General features: G+C 45.8%; 1 protein-coding gene across 2 annotated transcripts; it reads left to right on the forward strand.

Annotated features, from left to right (window-relative positions):
- Nucleotides 1–629: 629 nt before the first annotated feature.
- LOC144133163 (ras-related protein Rab-1A-like) lies at nt 630–24755 on the forward strand. 2 transcript variants are annotated; one of them, XM_077666045.1, is made up of 8 exons: nt 630–793; nt 5754–5846; nt 7811–7883; nt 12056–12103; nt 15743–15790; nt 16462–16557; nt 20562–20693; nt 22444–24755. In XM_077666045.1, exons 2-8 carry the CDS (start codon nt 5824–5826, stop codon nt 22645–22647), a joined length of 624 nt encoding a protein of 207 aa, XP_077522171.1. In that variant the 5' UTR covers nt 630–793; nt 5754–5823; the 3' UTR covers nt 22648–24755. The 2 variants fall into 2 exon arrangements, with proteins under 2 accessions (XP_077522171.1, XP_077522170.1); XM_077666044.1 differs by lacking the exon at nt 630–793 and adding an exon at nt 8145–8260.
- The last annotated feature ends 2036 nt before the right edge of the window (nt 24756–26791 follow it).

Below are 26791 nucleotides of genomic sequence, written 5' to 3' on the forward strand. Positions count from 1 at the left end.
GAAATGCTGAAAACGAAAGTGCAATGCTTGGTGATGCTAATTAAGGAAGTTTAGACTGCGTAATTAAGACAATTTCAAGAACTGAAAAATGCGTTCCAAGGTGTCAAAGTGCTTAGAATGGAAAGCCTAACCCACTACGATATTGCGTCATATCCTTAAGGCGGAGCTTAAATGTCCCCTCAATTTTTAGACAAATTTTTCATCGTTAGAATTCAAAAGTGCATACGAGCTTTACACGGTGTATCACCCATTAGTATGGCGTTTTCTGCCTTAGCTGCTTCTTAAAACACCTTAGGCAACATGCCAACGCACTTCCCGAACGTGACAATACGCCGACAGGTCGCCTTTTATTGCACAATATGTAAGCTAGCTTGTAGCGCAGGAGCTCGGGTGGCTGAGCGCTAAAGACAGGAGAACGTTTGCTGTGGTCCGCGTTTCATAAACTGAAGGCTGCAACATAACTTCTGTTTCTTGACGAGCGTAGCGAAGGCTGCCGCGTCCCGTGGCGCTACGTGTGGCGCCATCTTATGTTCTTGCAGAAAACTACAGCCGCACGATTGCCGACTCAGGCGCACCGGCGGCGTGTAAAGGGCGGACGAGGAAATAGCGCCAGCGATTAGATTACGCTGAGCTAGGGAGGGACGTGATGTGTCTGCTGTGTGCGACGCGGGGGCCCTACGGTTCCGACGTAGCCGTGAAAGCTCGCTGGTAGCGTACAGTGTAGCAGTAGCGTTTGCAGCGAGCGTGCTGCCGTTCCCTGATGCTCGCTTTTGGGGCAAGCAGCAGCTGATGCGTGAGTTATGTCCGCCTCTTTTTTGCCGTGATTTTGTTTACTGAGTTGGCTAGGTTTTGTCTTCTGATGAGAAAGCCGGTAATTCATTTCCTTGCACACTAATGCGTCAATGTGCTTGACGAGGATAGCAGACACTGCCAAGCGCAATGGCGAGCACTTAATGTAGAAAAGAGCGGTAAAAATCAGCTGGACACATTTCAGTTAGAGTTGTGCCGTGTATACCTATGGAGCCATGCTCGCATGTATCAAATGTGCTGTAGTTACCCCCGGAAGGACTGGTTTTCACAGCGCATCGCAGTGACATCACGCTCAAGCTTAGTGTGGAGACCTATAGAAGGAGGAGCGCTTTGTTTCCTTGTTTCGGTCTGTAGCGCTGAAGCTTAGCCAAAAAGGCAGAGCCTAGACGGTGTGTGATGCAATGTAATCGAAGCTGTTCACCGGACAGTACCATTGCTTAACAGATACACATGTAGGTATACATCGACAGGCGTGTGATTTCAGTACGTATACGTCCTTCGCTTTTGCATTTTCTGGCTTTAAAGAAAACAGCACTTGTAAGTAAAAAATACATAAAACCGATACATGTTGCTACGTGAGACTATGCACGCTCGGGGTGCACTGGATTGCGTACCTCGCGCGTTTAAGTAGGCACCGGTGCCTCCCTGCTCGCAGATGAGAGTGAGGAATGCTCAGCGCTGTATCGTTACTCTCTCTGCAGTTGCATCAACGTTATCCTCTTACCCCGCCGCGGTGGCAGCGTCTGTGATGTTCGCCCGTTGAGCCACACTACGCGGAATGGAATCTCGGCCGCGGCTTCCCCACTTCGGTGGGGTCAAAGGGCGGAAGTGCCCGTGTGCTGTGCGATGTCAGTGCATGTTATGAGAAAGCTAGGCGATAGAAATCAAACAGGAGCCTTTCATTACAGCGTCACTCGGTGCACATGTGCAGTTTTCATTGTACCCAATGTTCAGGGTGTTGCAATGCGCCTGCAACATTCGACCGGTTCGTGGATACAATCCTGCGCGGCAAATTTGTTTGTTATTTGGACGACGTTGTAATTTTTGGCAAAACATTTTGTGAGCACAACAGTCGTCTGGATATCGTGCTTGATTGCATGGAACGAGCTGGTCTTGTCCTGAATTCAAAGAAATGCCATTTTGGAAACCGTGATACAATCGCTCTTGGTCACTTAGTTGATGAAGAAGGTGTTCGACCAGATCCCAAGAAAACTGAAGCTGTCAAAAGTTTCACGGTGTCCCTATCAGTAAAAGAGCTGCAGAGCTTTTTAGGGCTCTGCTCGTACTTCTGACGCTTTATACGAAGGTTTGCGGACATAGCTTACCCACTCGCGGGTCTGCTGCGAATGGACCAGCGGACCAGCGGGCCAGTGGACCAGCGAATGTGACGCAACTTTCCGTCATATGAATTTTTCTTTTGACCTCGGGCCCCATCCTACGCTACTTCTGCCCATCAGCACCAATTGAAGTACTACCATGAGCAATATGAGCAGGAACACAGGAGCGCGTGGCAGATAGCCTCGAACCCTCCTTGTGGCGATTCACGGTGGCCGCTTTTCGCAACATTGTGGAAAGGGTAGTGCTGCGTTGCCAGCTTCTGAACACAGGAATAACGTAAGCCCCTTTCCACTCTGTTTCTGACATCGGCCGCCAGGTATCGCTACAAGTAGGGTTCGAGGCTATCGGGCACGCGCTGCCGTGTTCCCGCTCATACTGCTCAAGACAGTGCACACTAATGCAAGTGGCACAGGTATCGGTGCGGTACTTGTACAACGCCATGGCCACGATCAGCACGTGGTAGCATATGCCAGCCGCTCGTTGAGTAAGTGCGAAAGGAATTACACGGTTACCGGGCAAGAATGCCTCGCCGCTTGCGCTCCTATCTACGGGAATTCTTTCACCACCGACCACCACTCGCTTTGCTGGCTCGCGAGTCTTCGTGACCCCTGTGGACGGCTCGCTCGATGGGCTTTGCGCCTACAAGAACCTAATTTTACTCTTGTGCATAAATGCGGCCGTAAACGCTCAGATGCTGGTTGTATTTCGCGTTTGTCTTTTCAAACGACTGATGACGACGCAGACAACTTGGTGAATACTTGGCCTCACTTTCACAAGCCTTCCCCGATCTTAGAGTTTTCCGAACTGAGCAAAGAAATAACGAAACATTAACCTCATTGTTTGATGCCGCCAAAAATTCTGTACAGAACACATTTTTCCCTTCGCGAGGGATTGCTTTATAAGAAGAATTTCGCTTCTGGGGGAGCCCGCGTTCTACTTGTGCCAGAAAGCCTACGCATCACAGTTCTTGAAATGATGCACGACGACGCCACGTCTGGGCACTTCGGGGTGGCCCGAGCACGCCACCGCACACAACAACAATTCTACTGGCCTAAGATGCGTTCAACTATCCAGCGCTATGTAGCCAGCTGCGTCCAATGCCAGTGCTTAAGCTGCCGACTTCCAGTTCACCGGGAAAACTGCGACCAGTCATACCTCCAACAGCCCCGTTTGAGCAAGTTGGCATTGACCTTCTTGGACTTTTCCCAAGGTCCCCCAAAAGAAAGATGGATTCTTGTGTGCGTAGATTACTTAACCCGTTATTGGGAGACAGCCGTGATACCAGCTGCTACTGCGTCTCATTTCTTACTTCCATTCGTCATTCTTGGCCACTGTCCTCCTGCAGTTCTCATTAGTGACCGTGGACGCCAATTCCCAACGGACGTTGTCCAAGAACTTCTGCGCCTCAGCGCCTGCAGTTTTCGCCACTCGACGCCATATCCTCTTCAAACGACCGGTGTGGTAGAACGCTCTAATCGGACGCTCACTACAATGCTGGCTATGTACGTCGCTGCAGATCATAAGGACTGGGATGGCATCCTCCCGGCTCATTACTCATGCATACAACACAGCGCGACATGAGACAAATGGCTACTGCCTCTTCTACCTGCTCTGTGCTCGCTCGCCTCGCTGTGGCCTTGCCACCATACTGCAATTATTCATTCATGATGAACCTTCTCTTGCTACCACTCTGAAGAGCTGAAGAAGCTCGCCAGCTTGCCCGCGTTCGAATTTTGTCTACGCAAAGGCGTTCCAAGAACCGCTACGACGCCCGAAACCAACAAGTTTCTTATGATCCTGGTGACAAAGGTGACTCAGCATGCCACCCGGAAAATAGTGAAACATATCAAGTGCTCTGTGGGCATGACTGACTGAATAAAGAATCTGCGCTGCCAGTGCGATTCATAATTAATTAATCAATCACATTAAAAATCAACAGGTCGTACATTTGCTTTGTCTTGAAAAGAAACGCGAGATATTTGTAAGCGACCATTTTAATCCACACCAACAACGATGCCCACCTTAGAATATCCAGAAGTATAAGTAATGTCATATCATTGCATGAAGAGCATCTTTGCGTTTTTTTCAGAAGGCTCGCAGTAAGATACGACGCATGAGGTACGGCACATTCTCACCTATGAAGCAAAAACCGACAATGATCGTGCTTTAGTCAAGTAGAAAGGGAACATCATCTTCTTCATGGTGAATAGCTCAACGTGTTGGCAAATTTGGTCGGACAATCACTCACGGAATGCGGGCAGCATAATGCGCTTTTGTGAGCTGTCATTAGGCCAAGAGCTGAGAAACAAAGCGATAACTCCTGCTAATCTCATTATTTACTGAAGCTTTGGCCCCAGATATTTGCTTGAAGTGATACTCGGCAGGCTAGCGAACTTAACAAAGCTATTATCGGCTCGGGAGAGCCTCTAACCACCTTATCACACCAAGAACACTTAACCCCTTAGGCTTGACTGAACATAGCCTGGAGTCATTCTGTACAGATTTGTTATGAAGGTTAGCTCATTCTTTATAAATCCGCGCGCCTCATTGTGTAGCAACTAGAAAGCGAAAGCAACTGCCAAGTATTATTTCTTCTTCTTGTGCCCAATAGCTTCAGTGCAAATTTTTTCCCTACTCACTTTATTAGCGACAGCCGCATGAGGAATTCTTTATGAAAATAATTTGTGATTGGCATAGTTCCTAAAACGATGGCATCTTCTCTCGTGAACATAAGCAGTGAATTAATTTTCCGCCGGTAGTTGCATCGCAATTTCATTGCACGCTCATCAACTTTTTGTTTCTGTGGCCGTTAGTGAGAAATTTGCCAGCGCAATTTTGTGGCAGCTGCGGTGGGAGCGCTTTGTTGGGATGGTGGGCTGCGCTTGTATGGGCGGAGGTTATGGAGGAGGTGGTGCTGACGCCGCGGAAGAGAACGAATCGTTGTTTATCGCACCAATCGGCAGCTGAAAAACATTTACAACATGTTTTGAATAGTTCTAGGATTACACTATCAAGTAAAAATTTTATACGCTATCATATCTTCTAAAAATGCTTAAGTGATAAGCGATTAGGATAACCAAAACAATACATTGCTTAATACCTTTAACGCTAATGAAATAACCTCTGCTGTGGCTATGGTGCTCGGATGCTGACCCGAAATATGAGTGCTCGATCCCGGCCGCGATGGTCAAATTTTTTTGGAGGCAAAATTCTGGAGACTCGCGTACTGCGCGATGCCAGCTAGGGGCCTTAAAGAACCCCAGGGGGTCGAAATTTTCGGGGCTCTTCACTACGGCGTTCCTCATAGCCAGAGTCGCTTTGGGTCATTAAACCCCCATAAACCAAACTAATAAAATCTGTTTTTTTTGGCCGTTTGCCCCATATCGCCTCGGAGTAGCAGGTTGACCCAGACAAGAAAAATTGGCTTACAGGGATGCTCGCTTAATCTAGAGAATCCAGTGTGTAATACATCTAAATGTGCCTGGCGTCCAAAGATGCGGCTCGAAGCGGTCATGTCAAACTGAAAAATGTTATCTCAGCGTCGATTGTGCAAGCGCCACTGCCGCTAGGCATATCTGCTGATAAACCTTTCCCTCTCTTCACAGCGCCCCTCCCAACCTCCGCGTGTGTCGACCGGCAGCACTGACAAGCGCCGCATCGCCTGGGTGCGGCAAAATGGCTTCTGCATACGCTCAATAGTAAGTGCTTTTGTGTCTTGTTTGCTTGTTTTGTTTTCCCTGCTGACATGTTTTGCTCGAGGTAAATTTCATCCGTCAGCTTACAGTTGTAGCTTGCGGTCTCGAGATTATGCTGCTCCCTTAAAGCGGTTTTGAATGTTCCGGAATGAACGGAAGCGCCCTTGCTAGTTTACTTCGTGTGTAACACACGACGATCGTTGCTTCTGCCGTGGCCTCTCCTGGCAGACAAGCCGTTACTTTCGATTTTAACTGTACCCAAAGTGCAAGGGACAATGTTTCGAGACGCTAACCTTGAGTGTATGCTGGCCTTGTAATACTGGCATTGTATGTAATACCGGCATTGTATGTAATACCGCCTTTGTATGTAATACCGGCGTTGTATGTTGTGCTGGCGGTGATTCAACTTGCATCGCGAAATCTAGTGAACGCCCCACATTGCCAAACCGCCAGCGAAATAAGAGTACGTTGTTGCGTTAGTCGGTCAGTCATGATCAGCAAATGGCACTGCGCGCACACAAAACAAGGGCGATAAGGGTACACACCAAGCGCAGTGTTGTGTATCCTTTGTTGACCACGCCGCTGCAGAGGGGCTGTGCCTTTCATTAATTCGCTCACACACTCCATTTGTGAGTGGTTATGGCGCTCGGCTGCTGGCCCGAAAGACGCGGGTTCGATCCCGACTGCGGCGGTCGAATTTCGATGGAGGGGAATTTCTAGAGGCCCGTGTACTGTGTGATGTCAGTGCACGTTAAAGAACCACAGGTGGTCGAAATTTCTGGAGCCGTTCGCTACGGCGTCCCCGATAGCCTGAGTCGCTTTGGGACGTTAAACCCCCATGAACCAAACTAAACCAAACCATTTGTGATCTTGCGTTGGGAGTTTTGAACTGTGTTTAAATAGCATTTCTCTTGGGGACTGTGCACAAACTTCAAAAGCATGTCACGGACATATCCCACTTGTACAAATTGGCTACGCTAGAAGCCCGGAGTACAAGATGTAAATTTTTACATAACATTCCTCAAGCTACAACACTAGTCGTCAGCGCAGCATGGCCGAAGATGAAATGGATATTGACAAAGAGGCCCCAGATCATTTTGCTGACTAGGCAACAGCCTCCTCTTACCTTTCACACATGTGTATATGCTGCGACAGTAGAGTAATCCTTATTCTGAAAAAAAAAAATGTCAACTGCCCTCAATCACCGCATGTTGTTCGCGGATTTAAGAGCAGCTTCGTTTTTGTGCAGTCATCGCAGGCTATTTTGCTTTTGATAAGAGGTGCGCGCCATGGTTTTCATGAAATGTGCTTTGATCTAGTTAGACAAGTTGTTGGGCAAGCTCAGATATGCCTTTTTCTGCAGTGCATTTTGTCTTTTCAGTGCATTGCTTTGAAAAATGTTTGTTGTAGTGACCTGACAGTACAGTTTTGTGTTCACTTTGTTCTGTAGTCTGCAATTACTTTTGTGCTCTGCAGTATCTGAAATAAAATTAAACAAAACGGCGCTGCCGAGAAATCTGCTCGCGTGTGCAGAAACCACTGCACATAAATGCGAAATGAAATTTATTTTTTCACGAAAATAAAAAAGGCAGTGCGCCTCGTCGAATACCTGACCTTCATTTTCTGCAAAAAGCGTCGTCTTCAGAGGAAACAAGTGCATGATAACACTGGTCTTCATAGCGATCCGTAAAAAATTGGGATGACAAGCTCAATGCTGCTGACACTGTCTTACTGCCTTTATTGCTCACTAAAACGGCGGTGCCTCATGTAGGCTCATATTCAAACTAATCTTCTGGGTGTGTAGCTTTTGCCAGAAGGTGAAGCTTAAAACGAAGCTTTCAAATTAGTTTAGTTTAGCCAAGCGCATTAGTCGTTGCACAGAGTAACCAGGTCATAGTGGCGTATTTGGTCTTGCATAATTAAAAACGAAAAAAAGTCTAAGCACCTTGTTCTCTTTTTCCTTGCAGCGACTATTTATTTAAGATTGTTCTCATCGGCGATGCAGGCGTGGGCAAGTCATGCTTGGTTCGGAGGTTCGCGGTAAGTTTGCAAGTCCAAGCCATAGGCATGAATTCTAGTGAAGCTCGCATGTTAGCACTTGGGTTCTGATCGTGACTGAAGTCACGATGCAACTACAACCTTTGTCCGTAAAGTTCCGAGACTGAGTACTTTAAAAAAATGCGTTGAACATTGAAATCATTTGTGCAGCACCCCTTCGAAATAGTCGCCCTTGCAGTCTATGCACAACTTCCAACGCTTCTTGAGGTTTTGGAAACAGTTGAAAAACGCTTCTTTTGGCAGGGCTGCCAGCTCCTTTGTCATGGCGTCTTGAAAGGCCTCCACGCTCTCCATTCAGCGACCTTTTAAGGATCTCTTCACACGAGGAAACAGGAAAAAATCGCATGGGGAGATGTCAGGTGAGTATGGCGGATGGGAAGTACAGTAATGCTGTGCTTGGCGAGAAATTTTGTTATCGTGATTTGCGTTATCGTGGAGAAAGCTCCATTGTCCAGATGCTCTTAAGTCAGGGCGACGGCATCGAAGTGCATCACGCATGTGTTGTAGCACGCGAATATAAAACTCCTGATTCATCGTCTGCCCTTGTGGGACTAACTCGTGGTGTATGACACCTCTGGCATCGAAAAAAAACTATCAGCATCGTCTTTGTTTTGGTCTTCTGTCGCCGCACCTTTCTCGACGCCGGAGAGCTCGTGGACCGCCATTCGGTGCTCTGCCTCTTTGTTTGAGGATCGTATTGAAAACACCATGTTTCGTCTTAAGCAATGATGCTGTCGACGAATGCAGCATCCTTCTCTGCCTCGGAAAGCAAATCAGCGCTCACGGATGCCCACGTGTCCTTCTGGTCCTGTGTGAGGGAGTACGGCACAAGCCTGGCATTCAGCTTTCGTTTCCTCAAGTTCTCACGCAAAATTTGGTGGCATGTTGTCTTACTAATCATCTTACTGTCGTCTTCCGCCGACGATCTCCCCGAATCGAACCTCCTGTGCCACTCGAAAACTCGCGCCCGCGATAATGCCTCGTTGCCGTAAGCGTCACGAAGGAGCTCCTACGTCCGTGTGGCTGTCTTGGCAAGCTTCACAAAGAATTTTATATTTACACGCTGTTTAAGGTGGACGTCCATCTCTCCACGTTCACTCACAGTAGAATGCGCAGACCACTGGTGACAACGTATGGATGGATGAATGGATGGATAAGGCTGAACTCTTTAAATCAGGCGGTGGTTCAAGCCACCTAGCCATGACTGATGAAATTTTACTCTTGTTTGAGTTTAGCCACCAATCAGATAACGTTCGCTTGGTTACTTCTATCCGCTTAAAAGCTACTTTTCCTTCACCGTCCCTAAACCCCAATGCCTTGGATAAATCAGCCCCGCTGCTTTCCACTGTAGGGTGAAGCCCTTTACAGAAAAGTACCAACTGTTCAGCCGTTTCCTCCTTCTCTTCGCACGCAGTGCACAACGTGTCTATCTCGTGGTACCTGACTCTATATGTTTTAATTCGCAAAACTCCCGTCCAGGCCTCAAACAACAAAGAGCTTCCCCTACAATTATCATAGATATTTTCTTTGGAAATTTTCTGCTTTAAGATACTGTACGTTCCCAGTGCCGATTTCGTCAGCATCCCCGTTTACAACAGAACTCTCTCTGTTTCTTTAACCGTTTTCCTAACCGATAATTGCTGATTTGCCCCCCCCCCCCCCCCTACTTCTGTCCACATATTTGCTTGTCAATTTTCTAGTTCACTTTCTCCATTTCGTGTCAGCATTCCTTATATACAGGTATCTGAAAACTTTCCTAGCTCACTGCTTTTCCCCAATTTTTCTCAATCGCTCCTGAAATGCTATATTACGGCTAGCTTCTCTGCTCTTGAACGACGCCCATCCCATATCACCCTGTAACCCCTGATTTGGTGTATTGCCATGTGCTCCCAAAGCTAGCCTCCCTACGCCGCGTTGTTTGATTTCTAACCTTGCTTGAACATCTGTTCTCATGCACAGGATCGCATTACCGAAAGTCAGGCTCGGAACCATGACCCCTTTCCAGATACCTCTTACCACTTCATGCCTATTGTAATTCCACAGTGCCCTATTTTTCATGACCGATGCATTCCTACTAGCTTTATTCATTACACATTTTTCATGCTCTGTCGGATACTCTGCACCGTTATTTATCCACATGCTTGGAATGTGGATAAATAACGGTGCTACTACTTCTAGCGTGAACTCTTGTATTATCCCCATTTAGGCTTTCTAGTAGAACACCCCCATATTTTATACCTTTGTAAAAATCTACAGAAAACAATTTCTTATACCTTGAGCTTGGCGCTTGATAGTTAGTTTCTTATGCGCCACTAAACTCAACACAACAATGGTCGCCGCCCTCATCAATAAATATCATGACTGCAGATTTTTTCTTACTAAACTTGAAACCTAATCTATCTCTCTCTGTACCACATATGTCTATCAAACTCTGAAATCGTATTTTTCCACATGTAGTGTCATCTAGCGGCTTCCAGAGCAATTAATATAAATAGCTCAGGTTAGCCCGAAAAGATAGCGCTACACATACGCACCAACATTTGTTTTGGGGAATCATTTCTAAAGAAAATATATCAGTCTTGAAACTTTACGGACAAAGGTTGTATGTCGTGAGAATTTCACGAGTGTGTTTCCCGAGCACCTAAAATAAGACTAATCGCAGACCGCTGGCTCTGTCGAATGCTAATTAAAGCCCTCCTCGCTATTAATCTGTACTGATGCCCGCAGCCTCCTTCGCAACGCAGAAGCGTGACACCTTTTAACCCTTTGTAATGCGTAGAATGTTCGACCCTGTCTCATTGAATTTGATTGTTTCGAAGCAGTTGATATGCAGCAAGACCTAATAGCATGCATCATAACAATAGCAAATATTCCTTGCGCATAGCTTTCTTTGTAGCCATATCGCTGAACTCAGCTTGATCATAATCGTTAGTTACTCCTTAATTTTAAATCTTGCTCTATATTGGAAAATTCCTGTACACACATTGGACAAGCGAAGGCTCTGCCATTGTCAGAGATATAGACCCAAAGAGGTTTGTTTCCCGATAGGACTGGCGCAAATGCTCCATGAGCCACCAGAAGGAACAATTTTGCACCTTCGGATCTATATTTTTGTCACAGGCTGTACGCCCTCTTCCAAAAAACCAAATGTCGCAGTTCGTTTTCATGCTCCCGGTAACTCCACTTTCATCGCCATCGTCTTACGGAGTTTAGGCTTGTGCTCCTGCGCCATCTGTTGTCTTACATATGCACTAATCGGTGTTTTCACCCGTGTATCGCTGGGTGCCCATGAAAAGGATGCACGCGAAACAAGAATGGGAACAAGCAGTCGAACTCTGGCTAAGCTGTAGCGGCTCGGAGAAGGAACGCGGAAATGTTGCACAGCCCTGAGTGCCGATTGCTTTTAATCTCATGGATGAAATGATAGACAGAACGGAGTTTCCGCAACGTTCGGTGGAGAAGGTCGCGATAAGCAGATTGGATAAGCACGCAGCGTTTATTATAGTCCGGGGCCAGCATAATGGCGGTTATGGCGTCACTAGGAAGTTTTTCATAGCGTAGTCGGCCTAAGTCGATAGTTTCAAGTTTCAACTTTAATGTTCAGTGGTGGGTCATATTTTTTTTTTATTTCTCTCCGCTGTTGCTCAGAATTGAATGATTGATTCTTTAATGTAGAAGGTGTATTGGAACTGTGAAAGTGAACGCCATTCACTTGGAGTTTGAATAGTTTATTCGCCCATCATTGTCGCACTTTCCTCGGCGATCGGCCAATGAGCGCAATATCACGGGCACAGTGCCGGTTATGGCGGGTTTATTTTTATAGCAGCGAAAAGTAAACTACCTGCCTAATGGGATTTTGGTGGCGTTATTCATCCAAAGCCCTCACTGCAGTCTACCGGATAAGCCAAGTGTTGTAGTTAAAAAACTACGTAGCTGCCAAGCTTTTTTTTTTCGCCTAAAATGTAACTTATAAGGACTGTTCGCTGTGGCATGCCATACCTCTGTGATTTATGTACAGTACGTGCGGCCTGGTGGAGTGTGGTTAGATGACCTCACTGTTCAAGACACGTAGTTCTTCAGCAGTTCGAAATAATCTTTTTAGCGATTGCTTTCTGTTCGACTGCCCGTTCATACTTTGCGTGCTATGATTTCAGGAAGACACTTTCATAGAAGGATACAAGCTGACAGTCGGTGTCGATTTCGTGAGTATCTTATCTGTATGTACACACAACCATTCATGCCTGAAATCGAAGAAATATTCGCCGGACATTGTTTTTGATAGCTGCTCAATTTCAATACAAAGTGAAGATGTCAACATAAGGTCAATATTTTCACATTTTTCAACCTGTGTCTACGTGTCATTTGTGCGTTAGACACACTTCGACAGTGAAGAATGCGCATAAAGATGAGGGAGGATAGCACTGGAAGTGATAAATTATGTATGGTTGTATGTGCTGCAACGTCGATGTTGGAGATATCACCAGTGAGCCAAACGACATCAAACCGACATGAAACGAAAGCTGACTTACAGGAAGGTTTCTTCTAACTGCAACTGCGGAACCACCATAGTCCTCCATAAAGTCTGCAATATAATTCCATTAAGGAAGGGCGTCAGGCAAGGAGACACGATCTCGCCAATCCTATTCACCGCCTGTTTACAGGAGGTATTCTGTGGCCTGAATTGGGAACAGTTGGGGTAAGAGTTAATGAATACCTAAATAATCTGTGATTCGCTGATGACATTGCCTTGCTGAGTCACTCAGGAGGTGAACTGTAAATCATGATCAATGAGTTAGGCAGACAGAGCAGTACGGTGGGTATAAAAATTAACATGCAGGAAACCAAAGTAATGTTCAAGAGTATAGCAAAGAAACAGCTGTTCACAATTGGCAGCGAGGTGCTGGAAGTGGTAAAGGAATACGTTTCTGCCCCGTAGGTGAGTACCGGTAAGACACAGCTTTTGTACACTTTTCTCTTGAGGTAATTTGTAAACTGCCATTCATGATATGAGAGAACCTGCCATATGCGCTCCACCCCCTTCTTATCCTTATATTTATTTCCCTCTCATGATCCGGATCAGCTGTTACTAACTGCCATAAGGAATACGTCTACTTGGGGCAGGCAGTGACAGCTGATCCGAATCATGATAGGGAGATAACTAGAAGGATAAGAATGGGGTGGAGCGCATATGGAAGGTTCTCTCAGATTATGAATGGCAGTTTACAAATATCCAAGAGAAAAGTGTGCAACAGCTGTGTCTTATCGGTACTCACCTACGGGGAAGAAACATGGAGGCTAACGAAAAGACTTCAGCTTAAGTTAAGGACAACGCAGCGAGCCATAGAAAGAAAAATGATATGAGACAGGTAGCGGGTAGAGTGGGTGAGGGAACGAACGCGGGTTAATGACATCCTACTTGAAGTCAAGAGGAAGAAATGGGCTTGGGCAGGGCATGTAATATGATGGCAAGGTAACTGCTGGTCCTTAAATGGAACGGAGTGGATTCCAAGAGGCAGCAAGCGTAGCAGGGGGCGGCACGAGGTTAGGTGCGTGGATGAAATTAAGAAGTTTTAGCCATAGGGTGGGCGCAGCTGGGAAAGGACAGGATTAATTGGAGAAATGGGAGAGGCCTTTGCCCTGCGTTGGATGTAGTCGGGCTGCTGCTGATGATATTTTTCTATATTGCCTCTCCCCCTATATTCTCTTCCTTTCCCCTCACCTCTTTCATTACATTTCTCCATTCTGCCTGCTACCCTTTATTTCCGCTGCCCTAGCTCAGGTGCTTCAGTATCGATGGCAGATGCCGGGGCTAGCAAGTCTTTTCCTTCCTTTTTATTATTATTTTAATAACCCACTTACTACTACTCTGCTGACTGAAGGGGTTAGCACGAGGTTAGATGAGTTAAGCTGGAACCGCATGGCGCGTTTTCCGCGAGCGAAAAACGCGACGCGCGGCGAACGCCCGCGTTGCCGCCGACGCGCGAGCACCCACACGAAAAAAGGGAGCGGCGCTTTCGCGTCGCGGCGACATGCTCTCTGCCAGCGAGATAAATACGAAAACGGCGGGTAAACATGCCAAGTTCACACGCTTGTCGAGGCGAATGTACATAGAACAAGCAGGGCAGCCACATCACGTGTGCACAGATTCAGATTTGGTGCATACCGTTTACGCTGAGGGCATCTGCTATATAGCTCGCCAAGCCTGGCCACGTTTCATGTTTTTCTAGTTGCGGTCGCGTACGTCCCACAGGACGCGACGCTTCTCCACTTAAGTTGTTAGGGCCTAGTTAAAGGTTGCTTTGTCCATTTCAGGTGAACACGATTCGCGAACGAAATCAAGGTAGCACATGTTTTCTTTGACGCACGCGCAAGTTCAGCCGAGAAAAAAAAATTGCACCAAAGAGGTTCCGTCGAGATGCGCAGAGAGCAAGGCCATCTGGTGGCAAAACCACAAACCCAAAATGTCACGTGACCAAATGCCACGTGACTTACCTCAACTCTGATTGGCGGACGCGCCGCGTGAGGCGTTTTTTTCTACTCCGAGTAGGAGCACGCGGCGGCGCGATTTCGTGACGGATCATACTGGGCACGCGTCAAAATGACGCGCGCGTCCCACCATCCGCGCGTCAATCGCGCCTGAAATCGCGCCATGCGGTTCCGCCTTTAGTGGCGCTCCCCTGTATCCTTCTTCCAAAACCAGCGTTCAAGATAGAGAGTAAATGGAATACTTGAACAAAAACAGCCCAAGAACAGGGACAAGAAAGAAGACTCCACAAGCGCTGGTGTTTGGAGGGTAAATGGAAGTTGTTGAAAGGTTACAATGATGGTTACTTGAAAGGCTGCTTGACCAGTATCTGACTGAACCCACACTGCCCCTTGGCAGCACTGCTCTATTGTGTCTGTTCAACAATTTTCCTCTCATACAGATAGACATATTTGACTCTGTCTCTTTTCGAACAAGAACGGGAGATTGCCCTCTGGGAACAAGGGCTTTCCCCTGGAAAATTGTAGAGAGCCCTCGATTCTCCAAGTTGTTCAGCTTGATGTTTCCACTGGAGGACCAGTCTTTTTCGAGTTTACTACAGCATTCCAAACACAAGCTTTTAAAAAACGCGCGAGGTACAGGAATAGCATAAAACATGAATGTAAACAACGGGAGGGGGGGGGGAAATGAAGGAAAAAGGCCACAAAGGAAAAAGAGAATCCATGAAAACTTGAAAGGTGATCTAATGTGGATGCAGGTTTCCGGAAGGGAGCGAAGGACAAAATAAAAAAATAAAAAGGGGAGGAAAATTCCTTTCCCCACTACCTCAGGGCTTCCTTATAAAGACAGGAGTGACAGTCGAGGTACCACTCATTACCGCATTTTGGTGACAAGCGTGAAGCGCTTGAACCCTTCCAAAGTAGGGGGCAACATTCAAGAGAAATGAGTAGGAATGGGGTGAGGAGGAATGCCAAAGCGACATCGAAAGAAAAAAAAAAACTTTTGCACAAGGCTTTTCAAAATGCTGCTCAGAGAAGAGTGGTGGCAGCAGGACAGAATAGAAAGTTGGAAATCATCAAAAATGCGAGTTTACAATCAATCCTTACGCAAGCACTCCATACACACAAAAAAAGAAAAATTAAAGCTAACAAAACAAACACCAGAAAGGAACTGCAGTGAGTCAAGTACAATGTACCGCGAGACAATTGGAACTGCAAGACTATTGAGGGTAAGGGAAATGTAATGATCCATGCGCAGAACACCATGGCAGTTCATCAATGTAAGAAGTGAAGAGGGACATAGCAGAGAGAGACATAGCAGGAAAAATGCCTCTAACGCTATTTTTGTTTTGTTTCAGAAAATAAAAACGATAAAACTTCACGGGAAGACCATCAAGCTCCAAATAGTGAGCACCTGCTTTCTCCTTTCTCTTCTGCAAGTTGCAGAACTTAACCTTCACGGCATGCTCTAATCTTTGCACGTGGCTCCTGCAGTTAGCTGACAGTGCAAGACAGTCTGTGCTGAAGAAAGACCAGTGTTGTGAGCAATAGAATTTTTAATTGTGGGCTTTGCAGTCACGAAGCAACACATGGGATTTGAAGGATTCCGTACAAGAGAGTTCCTGATTAATTTAAACCAGCTGGCGTTCTGTGACCTGCGCTGGAATTGGAATCTGAGCCCAAGGGATTTTTGTATTTCACCTCAATCGAAGTCCGACCGCGTTGGCCGGGACCTAACCCGCGACGTTGAGATCAGCCGCCGAACGCTAAATCGCCTGAGCCGCTGCTTCGGTTCCTAACAGTGTTTATGAAAGGTAAAATAGAAAATGTTTGGGAATAAAGTACTGCAATTCCCCTTGCTCCTTTAAAACTATTTGCATTTTTTATCATTAGAACGCAAAAAGTAAACGCACTAATTTAGGCAATGACTGGAAAGCTGTTACTGTTATCGAGGTCTAATATGCGGCACACTGAATTTCCCATGATCTGAATGCCCTCAGTAAAGCTAGTAGAGCGTTAGATACATCTCTAATGTTCAACTCATTCCCTTCATATCTGGCTTTATTCTGCCCTTTAGTGGGACACCGCAGGCGAAGAGAGGTTCTACAGCATCACGAGCTGTTTCTACCGAGGAGCACATGGCATAATAGTGGTTTATGACGTCACAAACCAGGTACGTGCCAGAAATTCCTCTTTAGTCTCGGGAAGTATGGTTGCGTCGACTGAAAATGGGATAGCAGTATGCATGGAAACGTTATAATATGATAGCCAATATGAGCAGTGACTCACACAATGCTTCCAGGCTAGGCGTGTACTGCTCACTAGGCTATTTGCAACAAGGTTGCAATGGGTTGCAAGGAAAGGTTGCGTTTTGCGGTTGATGCAATAGAAACAAGTTATTTCGATAACGGAAGCAATAAAGTGTGCTATATTGGCACGCATTAGGTATGCGCTGGACAGGGACGATATGCAATGCGCAGAAGGGATGTGTTGTGCTTGCAAAGTTTATAGTTGGGCGACAATTCGTCTTGCAACCATCATAAACGTCAAAAGCAGATGCTGATCGTCAAATGAAGGAAAGAAAATGCGCAGGACGCTTCGGTTACCAAGGGGGTGGAATATAAGGACGTTAAATGTGGATTTCTTTTCGAGGACATCGACTTTGTGCAGATCTTGAATATCAACGTGACTTGGTTTGAATTACCGAACAAGGTAACGAATGAAACCAACACACGCAAGAATAGGACGTAAATCGCTTTGGGCCTCTTGCGCCTTCTTGTGGTGCATACCCTTATCGGTTTGATTTTGCAAGAATCAGATTTAAGCGCATTGATGGTGTTAAAGCATACGGGTGACAGAACTGTGCTGGTAGCGGTGTGAGGGTTGTTGCAGCTCGCAGGTAAAATGCTTACCATTAATCCTTCGTTCTCAATTAGCTCTAACACATTAGTTTCAGATTGCATAGAATTCAGTGTTTCCGAACAAAGGCCACCCCTTCTGTTTGCAGTTTTGTGGCATTTAATAGCTAAGTGCCGGCGGCCATGTGGCATTGGTGTGTTCTTGCCCAGCAAGTCTCGTTTGTCCGGCGAAGGAAGAAATTGGGAGGGGGTCATTGTAAACAGGGGAAAGTAACTTGGCAAATGAAGGAGGTTCTTCGTAATTGCCATAATGCTGTCAGCTCAATTCAGCACTGGTGCTGGCTCTGTTCATAGGTGGAGTTCATGACGCTTTTCTATCCTTAGCGCGCAGACTGCCTGCGTTGATTTATTGGTATTGAAAATTTCATTGGGAGCCTTATTCATTGCGTTTTTCTGAATGTTTTCTTTGTTATCATATTTTAGCCTCTACTACTATGTGAGCTGCTGTTATGTATTTCGTTTTATTGTTCTACATTGTTATTGCATTCTTTGTATGTTTTCCAGTATTTTTTATTTCAGTTTTGGTCGTTCACTGATGTATTCATGTGCATTATGGCGAAGTTTATGCCATTGTGTGACCCCCATGTATTAAACGCCCCTACAATAATGCCTTCGACGGTTTTCGATTTTAGAGCGAAAGCTCTACTCCTCCCGCACAAGCTGAAGGTCATGTGGCTATGAAATTCGACCTTCAAACCAGGAGGCGCGGAGGCTTGGCTCTGACGTCATCCCATGTGACTCGTCACAGCTGCAAGCGTTGAGCCGACGGTGCTCGCTCACCTCGCAACTATCGAATCACGTGACTCGCTGCGCCTCGCCACAGCTACCGCAGCTGCGTATGCGGAGCCGACGGCACTGTCGCAACTTCCAGAAATCGCGTGACGCGCTGTTCGCTACATAAAAGCGTGTGCTTAACTTCTTTCGCTCGGCTTATTAGGTTCAGCCGGGTCGAACAACAGCTAGTTGCTTCTATACCAGCTCAAGCATTGCACTGTCGACTGACATGGTCACTGTGATTGGGTGGAGGAGAGGTATTTACAAAAAAAAAACGATGTCACCGGACAGGCGGCCGTTAGCGACATTTTTTGTTACGTGCTTGTCATTCAGAATGTTAACACTGAGACAAAAGAGGTCCACAAAGATGGGCCTTTTGCGATCTTTTGATGCTTTCTACGCAGGGTAGATGCCATCGGTGCCAATTTAATTTATGCGCCGAAAAAAAAATCGAGACCACTGCGTAACCCGCATTGGAAGAACGCGAAAGCATTTGCGCCTCCTCGAACCTCTTTGCCGCTGTTTTTTTCCTGCTTTTCCTCTCGCTGTAAAGCACGTGTATGTTTTAGACGTTTCGCTTCGGTGTCCTTTTCACGACGACATTACGCACGTTCGCGCTTCAAATGTGGCCTGCAACTTGAAGCTCCATTGTCTGATGACCGCGACGTGTTGCACATATTGAAACACGTTTATACAGCACTACAAAAGAAAGCAGCATCAACCTCATGAACACAGCACGCGCGATCAGCGATGAGAGAGCGCCTGGCATACAAGAAGCGCGCCCGGACAAGTTCCCAAGTTTGTTTTCTTGATGTGTGCGGACAAGGCCACTTTTCCTGAAATACAAAATGTTAAATGCCAATCAAATTTATTATTTCAAATTGCTTCGGTACATAAAAAAAGCGAAGCTTTACAGTGTACAAACATCCAATGCAGCTCCAGCATACACACTCCGTAACGAAGCTTTACGGCCGCCAAAAATAACAACGAATTATGGACGACAACGTATTGAATATCAAACAGCTAACCTTCTAAATAAAATACAAAAATTAAGAAATCTGAGTGCTAATGTCCCCAAGAACACGCTAATTAGAGCTCTGCTGCTGGAAAATAACTTAGAACTCGCATAATCTGCCATGTTTCTGTCCCTAATTGCTATTTTGTAGGAGTGCATTATCGTTTTGTATTTTGCTGTTGCTTTGTTATTATGGTGATGTTGCTATTTTGTTGTTGCTAAGCTTGCGACATTCATGTTCAGAATTTTGTTATATTTGCAATTTTTGTACCAAGTATTTTGTGTCGGCATGTACGAATTATTGTTTGTTGTATACCGTTATTTTTTCGTTACATGATTTATTTACCTTTTTTATCCTTCTTATTTCCCCCAGAAGATTTTGGTGTGAAACTTTTTAAAGCTATGTTTAACGTTTCTGCCAAACTGTATGAGGGGCAAGAGCCATCGTCAGGTGTTTCGCCTTTTGCTCTTGCACCTCTTTCTGCATCAGAAAGAAACAAATAAATCAAATCAAATCAAATCGCGTCCCACCCGAGGATAACGAACTAAGCACGAGTGCAGCTGTAGTTACGTGTGCCTTTGAGAGATCACAGAGAGATCATATATTGGATTCGTTTCTGGACTATACAGGAGCTATGTTCAAACTGGATGCCAATTCACAAAGACACCAGCCAATCAAGTTGTCGCGTATTTTTTGCGGTCGAAAATCGCTGCTCCGTTTCGACACTGTCAGCTCGAAACGTGCAGTCCTGGTGCAGAATACGCTGTGAAATATTTCAATTTCGATGATCTCCTTGGGAGTTCCGGCATCAGAGTCCCTCATGCTATGATTATAAAGAATGAAAATTGCATTGCCTTATGTACTTTGCAGTGTACATTTAGATGTCTTGGATACCCTGTAAGTCTAACGAACAGACCTATAGGTAGAACTCTTTGAGGGAGGCGCCATCCTTCATGTAATACCCCATACCTGGATATCTTGAGGTGAATTTTTAAATAAGTAAAATAAATTGGTGCCAGCGCTTGTTTTTTGTAGAATGCATTTTCATAACTTATCTTTTGTCATATGAAAGTGTTTATTACGCAAATGCTAATATTGATTTTCGTCGGAGCTTGCTGGCCAAGACTCACCCCTTGCAAAGCTTTCCTTATTATCATGCTATTCTGCTTCGTTTATACCCGATTTACTGGTCTTTAATGCTTTGCATTGCTCCTACTGGCATTTCGTTAATAGTGCTGTCTCCGTTTTTTTTTTGCATGGCTATGGTCATTGCGAGAATGTTTTTGCAGGCTAGTTGGTGCATTACTTTAACAGAGTTTTAGCGCAGAAGGACTGTACAGCGTACCCTGTGCTCTGTTCCGTCAAGTTAGTTCCTTCCTGTGCCGTCCTTCAGCGCTGAAACCCAATTTCATTGTGGCCTTTGTCTATTGATTGTTTTAGTTAGCTTTGCAATGTGCCTCTTCTTGCAGAAGTCATTTGAAAGTGTCCACAAGTGGTTCAGTGAAGTGGACCGCAATGCCTCTGTACACGTCAGCAAGCTTCTCGTGGGAAGCAAGAACGACCTGACGAGCGATAAGGTGGTCAACTACAACACAGCGAAGGCAAGTCAATGCTAATCAAACGATGTTGATGATTCTCCTCGCGCGATGTATTGCGAAACTGGAGGTCACTGTGCTTTAGACGTTAGATTCCGAGTACCACCGCTTTGCACTGCAGCGATCACTACAATCACTCGTCTTAAGAGAAAGCTGCAAAGAAATAAATTGCGCTATCACAGACGATACGGCTAGAATGATGTAAAGCAATATTTTCCCGTTTCATGCATGAGCTCTTGCTCGTGCTGCTGGTGCAGTAGTGTGGGAAGTTTTCTTAAACCTGGCCCGACTGTATTGGAGCTTGTACATCGATACGGAAGATTAAAAAATTTCATTTTTTTGTGCGTTACCTAACATGGTACAATTTTCAGTAAGCAGGCCTTGCGTGGTGTTGCATCCCAAATCCGATAATCACAGGTGGAAGAATTAGAGATTGAGAATTGCTGCCAACAGGCAATATCGAAGGCACCTGGTTTTGAATTGCCTGAGAGCACTTGCTTCAGGTTCGTTTCATTATAGAGCCTAGAAGGATACATATCTACTGTAAATGTTCGTGATTGTCCAAAAATAAAAACGCAACAGAGACACTCCAGGGTACTCCAAGAATTTCAACTTCTTTCAACGCATACACATCGCCAGACACGATTAGAGATAACGGATAGCTTGTGCTATTTCGCAGCTGCTTGCGTAATCTGTAAAAAATTGTCATTTGGCGCAAAGGAATGCTAGAAAAGGACATTTGTGGACTCAATCGGATTTACTGCGAGAGCGACCTCGACAAACTGTCATGACTATGTGGCGTGCATTTTGTAATGCAGCTGACTTCCAGGTGAATGTCGGTTTTAGAAGATCGTGTTGCTTATCATATTGACTTATCATATTGTTGTCATATGTGTTGCTTATCATATTGAAATATTGGGTAATATTTTGTTCCGTAATCTAAATGCATGCACTTTGAACTCAATATGTAAGGCATTCAAATTTTCTATCATCTTTAAAATGAAAGTGTGATATCCTAGGAAATCCTAAAACCTTTCCAAAAATTGTGATTATGTAGAGCAAATCGACGCCTACACATATAAAGCGTGGTGCAGAACATGGAAGAAAGGCGATGTCACTTTAATATGCATGGACTATATATAATTTTCGCTCTGGTGTCAAACCTTGGTGAACAGTTTTAAATCTAAGTATTTAAATTTTCTTCGAAAATACTGGGAGACGGAAAAACGCGATTACCCTTGGCGCTATGTCTCGACAAAATTTGACTGTTTGGACTAGTTACATACACTGGAAAGGTTGCTTTGCCTGCATGCTTCTAGGTAAACGCGTGTATTTTGGCACGATGCAGCCATTTTATTGAGCCACAGTGCCGAAGATAATCGCGTTTTCGAAATTCTAAAAACTGATATGGCTGTTACTAACGATCGGCTACAAATTTCTATTTGCAACTAAGCGCCTATAAGAGTTAAACAGTTAATTACTAAAATAGTTAACATATTTATTACAAAAGACAAGACATCGGCATTCCGGTGTCCACGAACACTGGTAATACTATGCTGCAAAAACCATATCTTTAAGTCAAAAACTTTATTTTTGGAAATTATTGAGTCTTCTTTGAAACGTCTGGTATTTTTCAGCTTTCGTCTTTGTTCGACGACGGAACTGAGCCAATTCTGAAAACAGAAATAAAATAATTTTTTTCTGCTTTACAAGTGCACACACTATTTCTTTGCCTAAGGACTTGTATCTTTCGCAGAAACTCGCCGACCAAATGGGCATCGCATTCCTTGAGACGAGTTCCAAGGACGCCGTGAACGTGCAGCAGGCCTTCCTTTCGTTGGCGTCCGACATTCAGAGCCGTGTGGTCCGACTGATGGGAGACGGAAATTCGCAAAGCGACAGCGGTACTATCAACCCGGGAGTGTCTGTCGAACCGTACAGCTTCGGGTGCTGCTATTGACTTCATTGACATCGCCTTTGCACTGGTCACCAAAGCGCTCAAACCTCCACTCTTTCATGTCTTTCATCCTTCTTTTTTTTTCAAAGACATACCACAGAAGCACGCACCGAAAAAAAAAGTGGCTTAGCTAGGCTATGCCAGGATACACGTAGCGAAAGCTAAGGCATGCCTTGGTTAGCCTTGGTTAATCTTGATTGCAAGTCCAGGTTAGTCTGGCTGGTTGTTATCAGGTGGTTCGTCACGTGGTTGGTCACGTGGTACGGTGCGACCACGGTGGGAATGCGAGCACGGCGACGCAGCGAGTTCGGGGCCAGTGTAGCTTTTGCTACAAAACCAATTACTGCAACAAAAAGAATGGTTTCAGGGAGTTTCCGAGCGAAATTTCGACGGAAACTTGCCTAATCAGGTTTCTTCTTAACACTGAATGAAATAATGCCACTAAACGAACCATGTACGGCTTATGGATGTTTCGGGGCTCGCATTCCCACCGTGGTCACACCACATGACCAACCACGTGACCAGCCGCGTGACGAACCAGGTGACAACGACTAGTCAGACTAACCTGGACTTGCAATCAAGAATAACCAAGCTATGCCTTAGCTTTCGCTACGTATATCCTGGCATAGCGGAGCTAAGCAAGTTTTTTTCAATTACTCAGTGAATAAGCGTATTGCTTTTTAGTTAAAAAATTGGACTGCTTATTTGCGCAAGCGATGAAATAGACGTTAATAATATAAAGTTCCTTCGTGGAAGAAAAACTTAACAAGCGTGGTTTGCGCGTTGAACAATGCGCTCATTTTACAAAACGTTTTTTCTCTACTAAAATTGTATCTATAGATTCTTATAGCCTTTGGACTTTATAATGTGAATTCTATAGATTGCGTAGAGAAATTTTTTAAAGGAAAGGCTGTGTACAAAATGTATGCAATTTTGCAGCTTTCTGCTCGGCACTGCATTATGTGTGGCGTGTGTTCTGAACACTTTAAGCGCCTGTCGTGCTGTCACTGTTAATGTAAATTTCTTTGTATTTTCCTTTTGTTTTGACAATAATAATAATATTAATAATAATAATTGGTTTTTGGAGGAAAGGAAATGGCGCAGTATCTGTCTCAAAAAAAGCAAATTTCTGTGATACCTCGTGACCCGATGGAGACTGGATAGCTTTGATAGCGTTGCAGACCAAAACATCGGACTGCTATAAAGCACCTGTTCAAAACACTGCAAGCGTTGATGGTGCAAAAAATCTCACATCCATAAGGCACTGCAGGCAGTGCTACGAGACTGTTTGTGCACTTTCGTCGGAACTACTTTACTCGAACCCTTTTCAGGGAATTGAGCATTTATGCATAGACAGTAAAATATTCCGGCCACTAGCGTCATCTGCTCAGTGGTTGTGGCGCTCGACTGCTTACCCGAAAGACGCGGGTTCGACCCCGGCCGCGGCGGTTGCGTTTTAATGGAGGCGAAATGGTAGAGGCCCGTGTACTGTGCGATGTCAGTGCACGTTAAAGAACCCCAGGTGGTTGAAATTTCCGGAGCCCTTCACTACGGCGTTCCTCATAACCTGAGTCGCTTTGGGACGTTAAACCCCCCTAACTATAAACCAACCATCTGCGAATGATTACTTCTGTAACAAAGCGCATAACTAAGACATGTGCACTCACCATATCATGCAAATGTGTTGGCGAATACGTAGCCCTAACGCCATTGTTTCTTCAGCTTCCTGCAAACGGCAACTGTCAATCGAAAAACAAAATTTCACCCCTGGTCAAGCTTAACTTAAAGACATCTAGCCACCTGGCCTCTGGCAGCGTATCGCTGTGTCGTCCTTGTCTGCAGTAATTGCAACTGTAACCTGCCACATGTTAACAGTATGCACCTGCACGCACACAGCAAGACCAGGTGCAGCAGTTGACGAAAATGATGTGGTGCAAGAAAAGTGGGAGGCGGAGTTGCCTCCAGGAAGAACAATTATTGAAAAGTGCATTTGGAAAGGAAACGTGGCTCTACTAGTGTATTTCATTGCGTACGAAGGACACGCCGACCAACAACTGTCATGTACCAGCGTCCTGTGCGTCAAATATAAATTAAATTGCTTAAAAACAGTTCTCGACTTCGTGTTGTTTTTATTGAATCTACAAGAAAGTATTTTTTTGCAGCTACGTATATAAGTATTAGAATAGTTTGGTATAACGTAGTACTTCCTTACTTATGGATTAACCTGGACTACTTCGAAAGGATACGTTTTCACTAGCATCATTCATGGCAAGCCAGAATTCCCTGTAAAAATTCCCTGTAAAACCTCAAGCTGTGTGTATAAGCTTGTTGACTGACTTGACATATCACCGCAGTAAGATGCACCAACACACCATGAACCAACTATACCTTTGAGTGTATTGGTTGTTTGTAGGGCCTCTCTCGCAGATAATGGGAGCGTTCAAGTGCGCATAGGCTTCATAACGAACTTCGCTAGGTCGCCATTGCCGAAAAAGATCCCTCGCATTCCACCTATCATAAGCCCCGACTCGATGGACACATCCTAGGCGTACGCTGGAGCCTGTCCGCGTACGCTGGAGCCTGTCCGCGCATGCGCGAGGCGCGTCGCGCGAGCAGACTCGAGCCGGGCCAAGATATCTGCACATGTCAGATATCCGCGCCTGCGCTCAGGCGCTTGCGCGTGCGTCGGAATCGGGGTCCGGTTTACAACAGTAGGTGGACCGCGGGGCTCTCGGGGACTCTTCTTCATGGCTTGAAGCTTTCAGGTTCCTGGAGCTTTTCTTCACGGTTTAAGTTGTCCATTCAGCGCCCCCCAAAATCCCCTGTCTTCATGCTTGGAATTCCTTCGGTCGGCTCGAGAAGGGGGAACGAGCCAGCACAGGGAGCATGGAGGTGGATGCCTCTTTTCGACACCCTTCGCGGCGCGGCGCTGGGCGCGCAGACGATCCACCGGTAGGCCTAAGATGTGTCCATCGAGTTAGCTGCACGTAGCAATGAGCACATCACATCCAGCAATGATTTCTGATTCAGTAAGCTTTTGTCCTGTCTTCTCTTTCCTTTATGCTACCTACCTGCGCTTTTGACCCCTACTCCCGAAGCTAGAAAGGTAGGACGTGGCCCAACTGTCACTTCCACTCTTGCGAATGTAGGGGATGCGAAGGAAATGGAGGCAGGAGACAAGTTCTGGTTACCGTCTGGTTTTGTCGAGCAAACATTCCATCCCCAGTACGCATACACCTCGCACTGGGCGTTTACATGAGCCCGACATAAGTCGGGTCGGGTAGCCTGTCGGGCTCAAAACCGGCTGTCGGGCTCGTGACGCTAACCGACCGCCGAGGTCTGGACCAGCCTTACTGCAGAGGGTGGGTTGAATCGCAGGCCCCCTCAGCGCATTATACTTGGGCCCGGATTTTAAAACGCTCCTTACCTTTCTAAGGGCGCCTCACGCGCCGTAAGGCGACCTGATGCCAATTCTGAAACGCCCCTTACTAAGCGGCCCTGAGTTAAGGTCTCCTTGGTGCTTCCCCACGCTAAAGGACGGTTCACATGCAAGTGATTTGGCGAATGGGCTCCGTGCTCTGCAGTTTGCGCGCGCGAGTGGCGCCACCTGGTTAACAGCGGTGGTGAAAGGCGGACGCAGCCAGCGCAGCTCTCGGTTCAGTTTGCAGTGAGCGAGGCGAGCGGTGAGGTGTTTCGGCCGAAGGCGAAAACAAACTTGGATAATTATGGGTGCTCTACCTACTGCTGTGTTTACTCAATGTCATAACAGCTATAAAAACACTGCAGTCAAAGTACCGAGTATATTTAAACGCTTTTCTTTGACATCGTGGATGCTCGCTCATGCACAAAGGGTATGCTGGAAATGAGTGTACTGTGGAATTAAATTCATGAGAGTGAACTGGGAAAGGGTTTGCATTGACTGTGGTGTTTCGAACGTGACATCATTGGTAGGAGCTGCTTTATGTCTTTATGTAGAGCGAAGGAATGCGTTCAGTCAGTCACAGGAAATGGTCTACGGTGAAGTTCTTGGAGCTAGCATCTGAAGTTTAAGTCTTCGTTTGTTATGCTCATCTGTGGTTCAGCGTGTCAATTTTGTTTCTAGTTTTCTTTTTCGTGCGTGTGTGTATGCAGTGGGAGCGACGTCGTA

Source organism: Amblyomma americanum, chromosome 5 (genome assembly GCF_052857255.1).
Source record: "Amblyomma americanum isolate KBUSLIRL-KWMA chromosome 5, ASM5285725v1, whole genome shotgun sequence".
NCBI lineage: Eukaryota > Metazoa > Arthropoda > Arachnida > Ixodida > Ixodidae > Amblyomma > Amblyomma americanum.

Bases quoted from the DNA above. Each gene is read 5' to 3' on its own strand.
- LOC144133163 (XM_077666044.1), top strand. From the start codon at position 7,862: ATGCTTGGTTCGGAGGTTCGCG. The intron at 8,261-12,055 runs GTGAGTATGGCG...CTATGATTTCAG, and splicing joins ATCGCATGGGGAGATGTCAG to GAAGACACTTTCATAGAAGG. The intron at 15,791-16,461 runs GTGAGCACCTGC...TCTGCCCTTTAG, and splicing joins AGACCATCAAGCTCCAAATA to TGGGACACCGCAGGCGAAGA.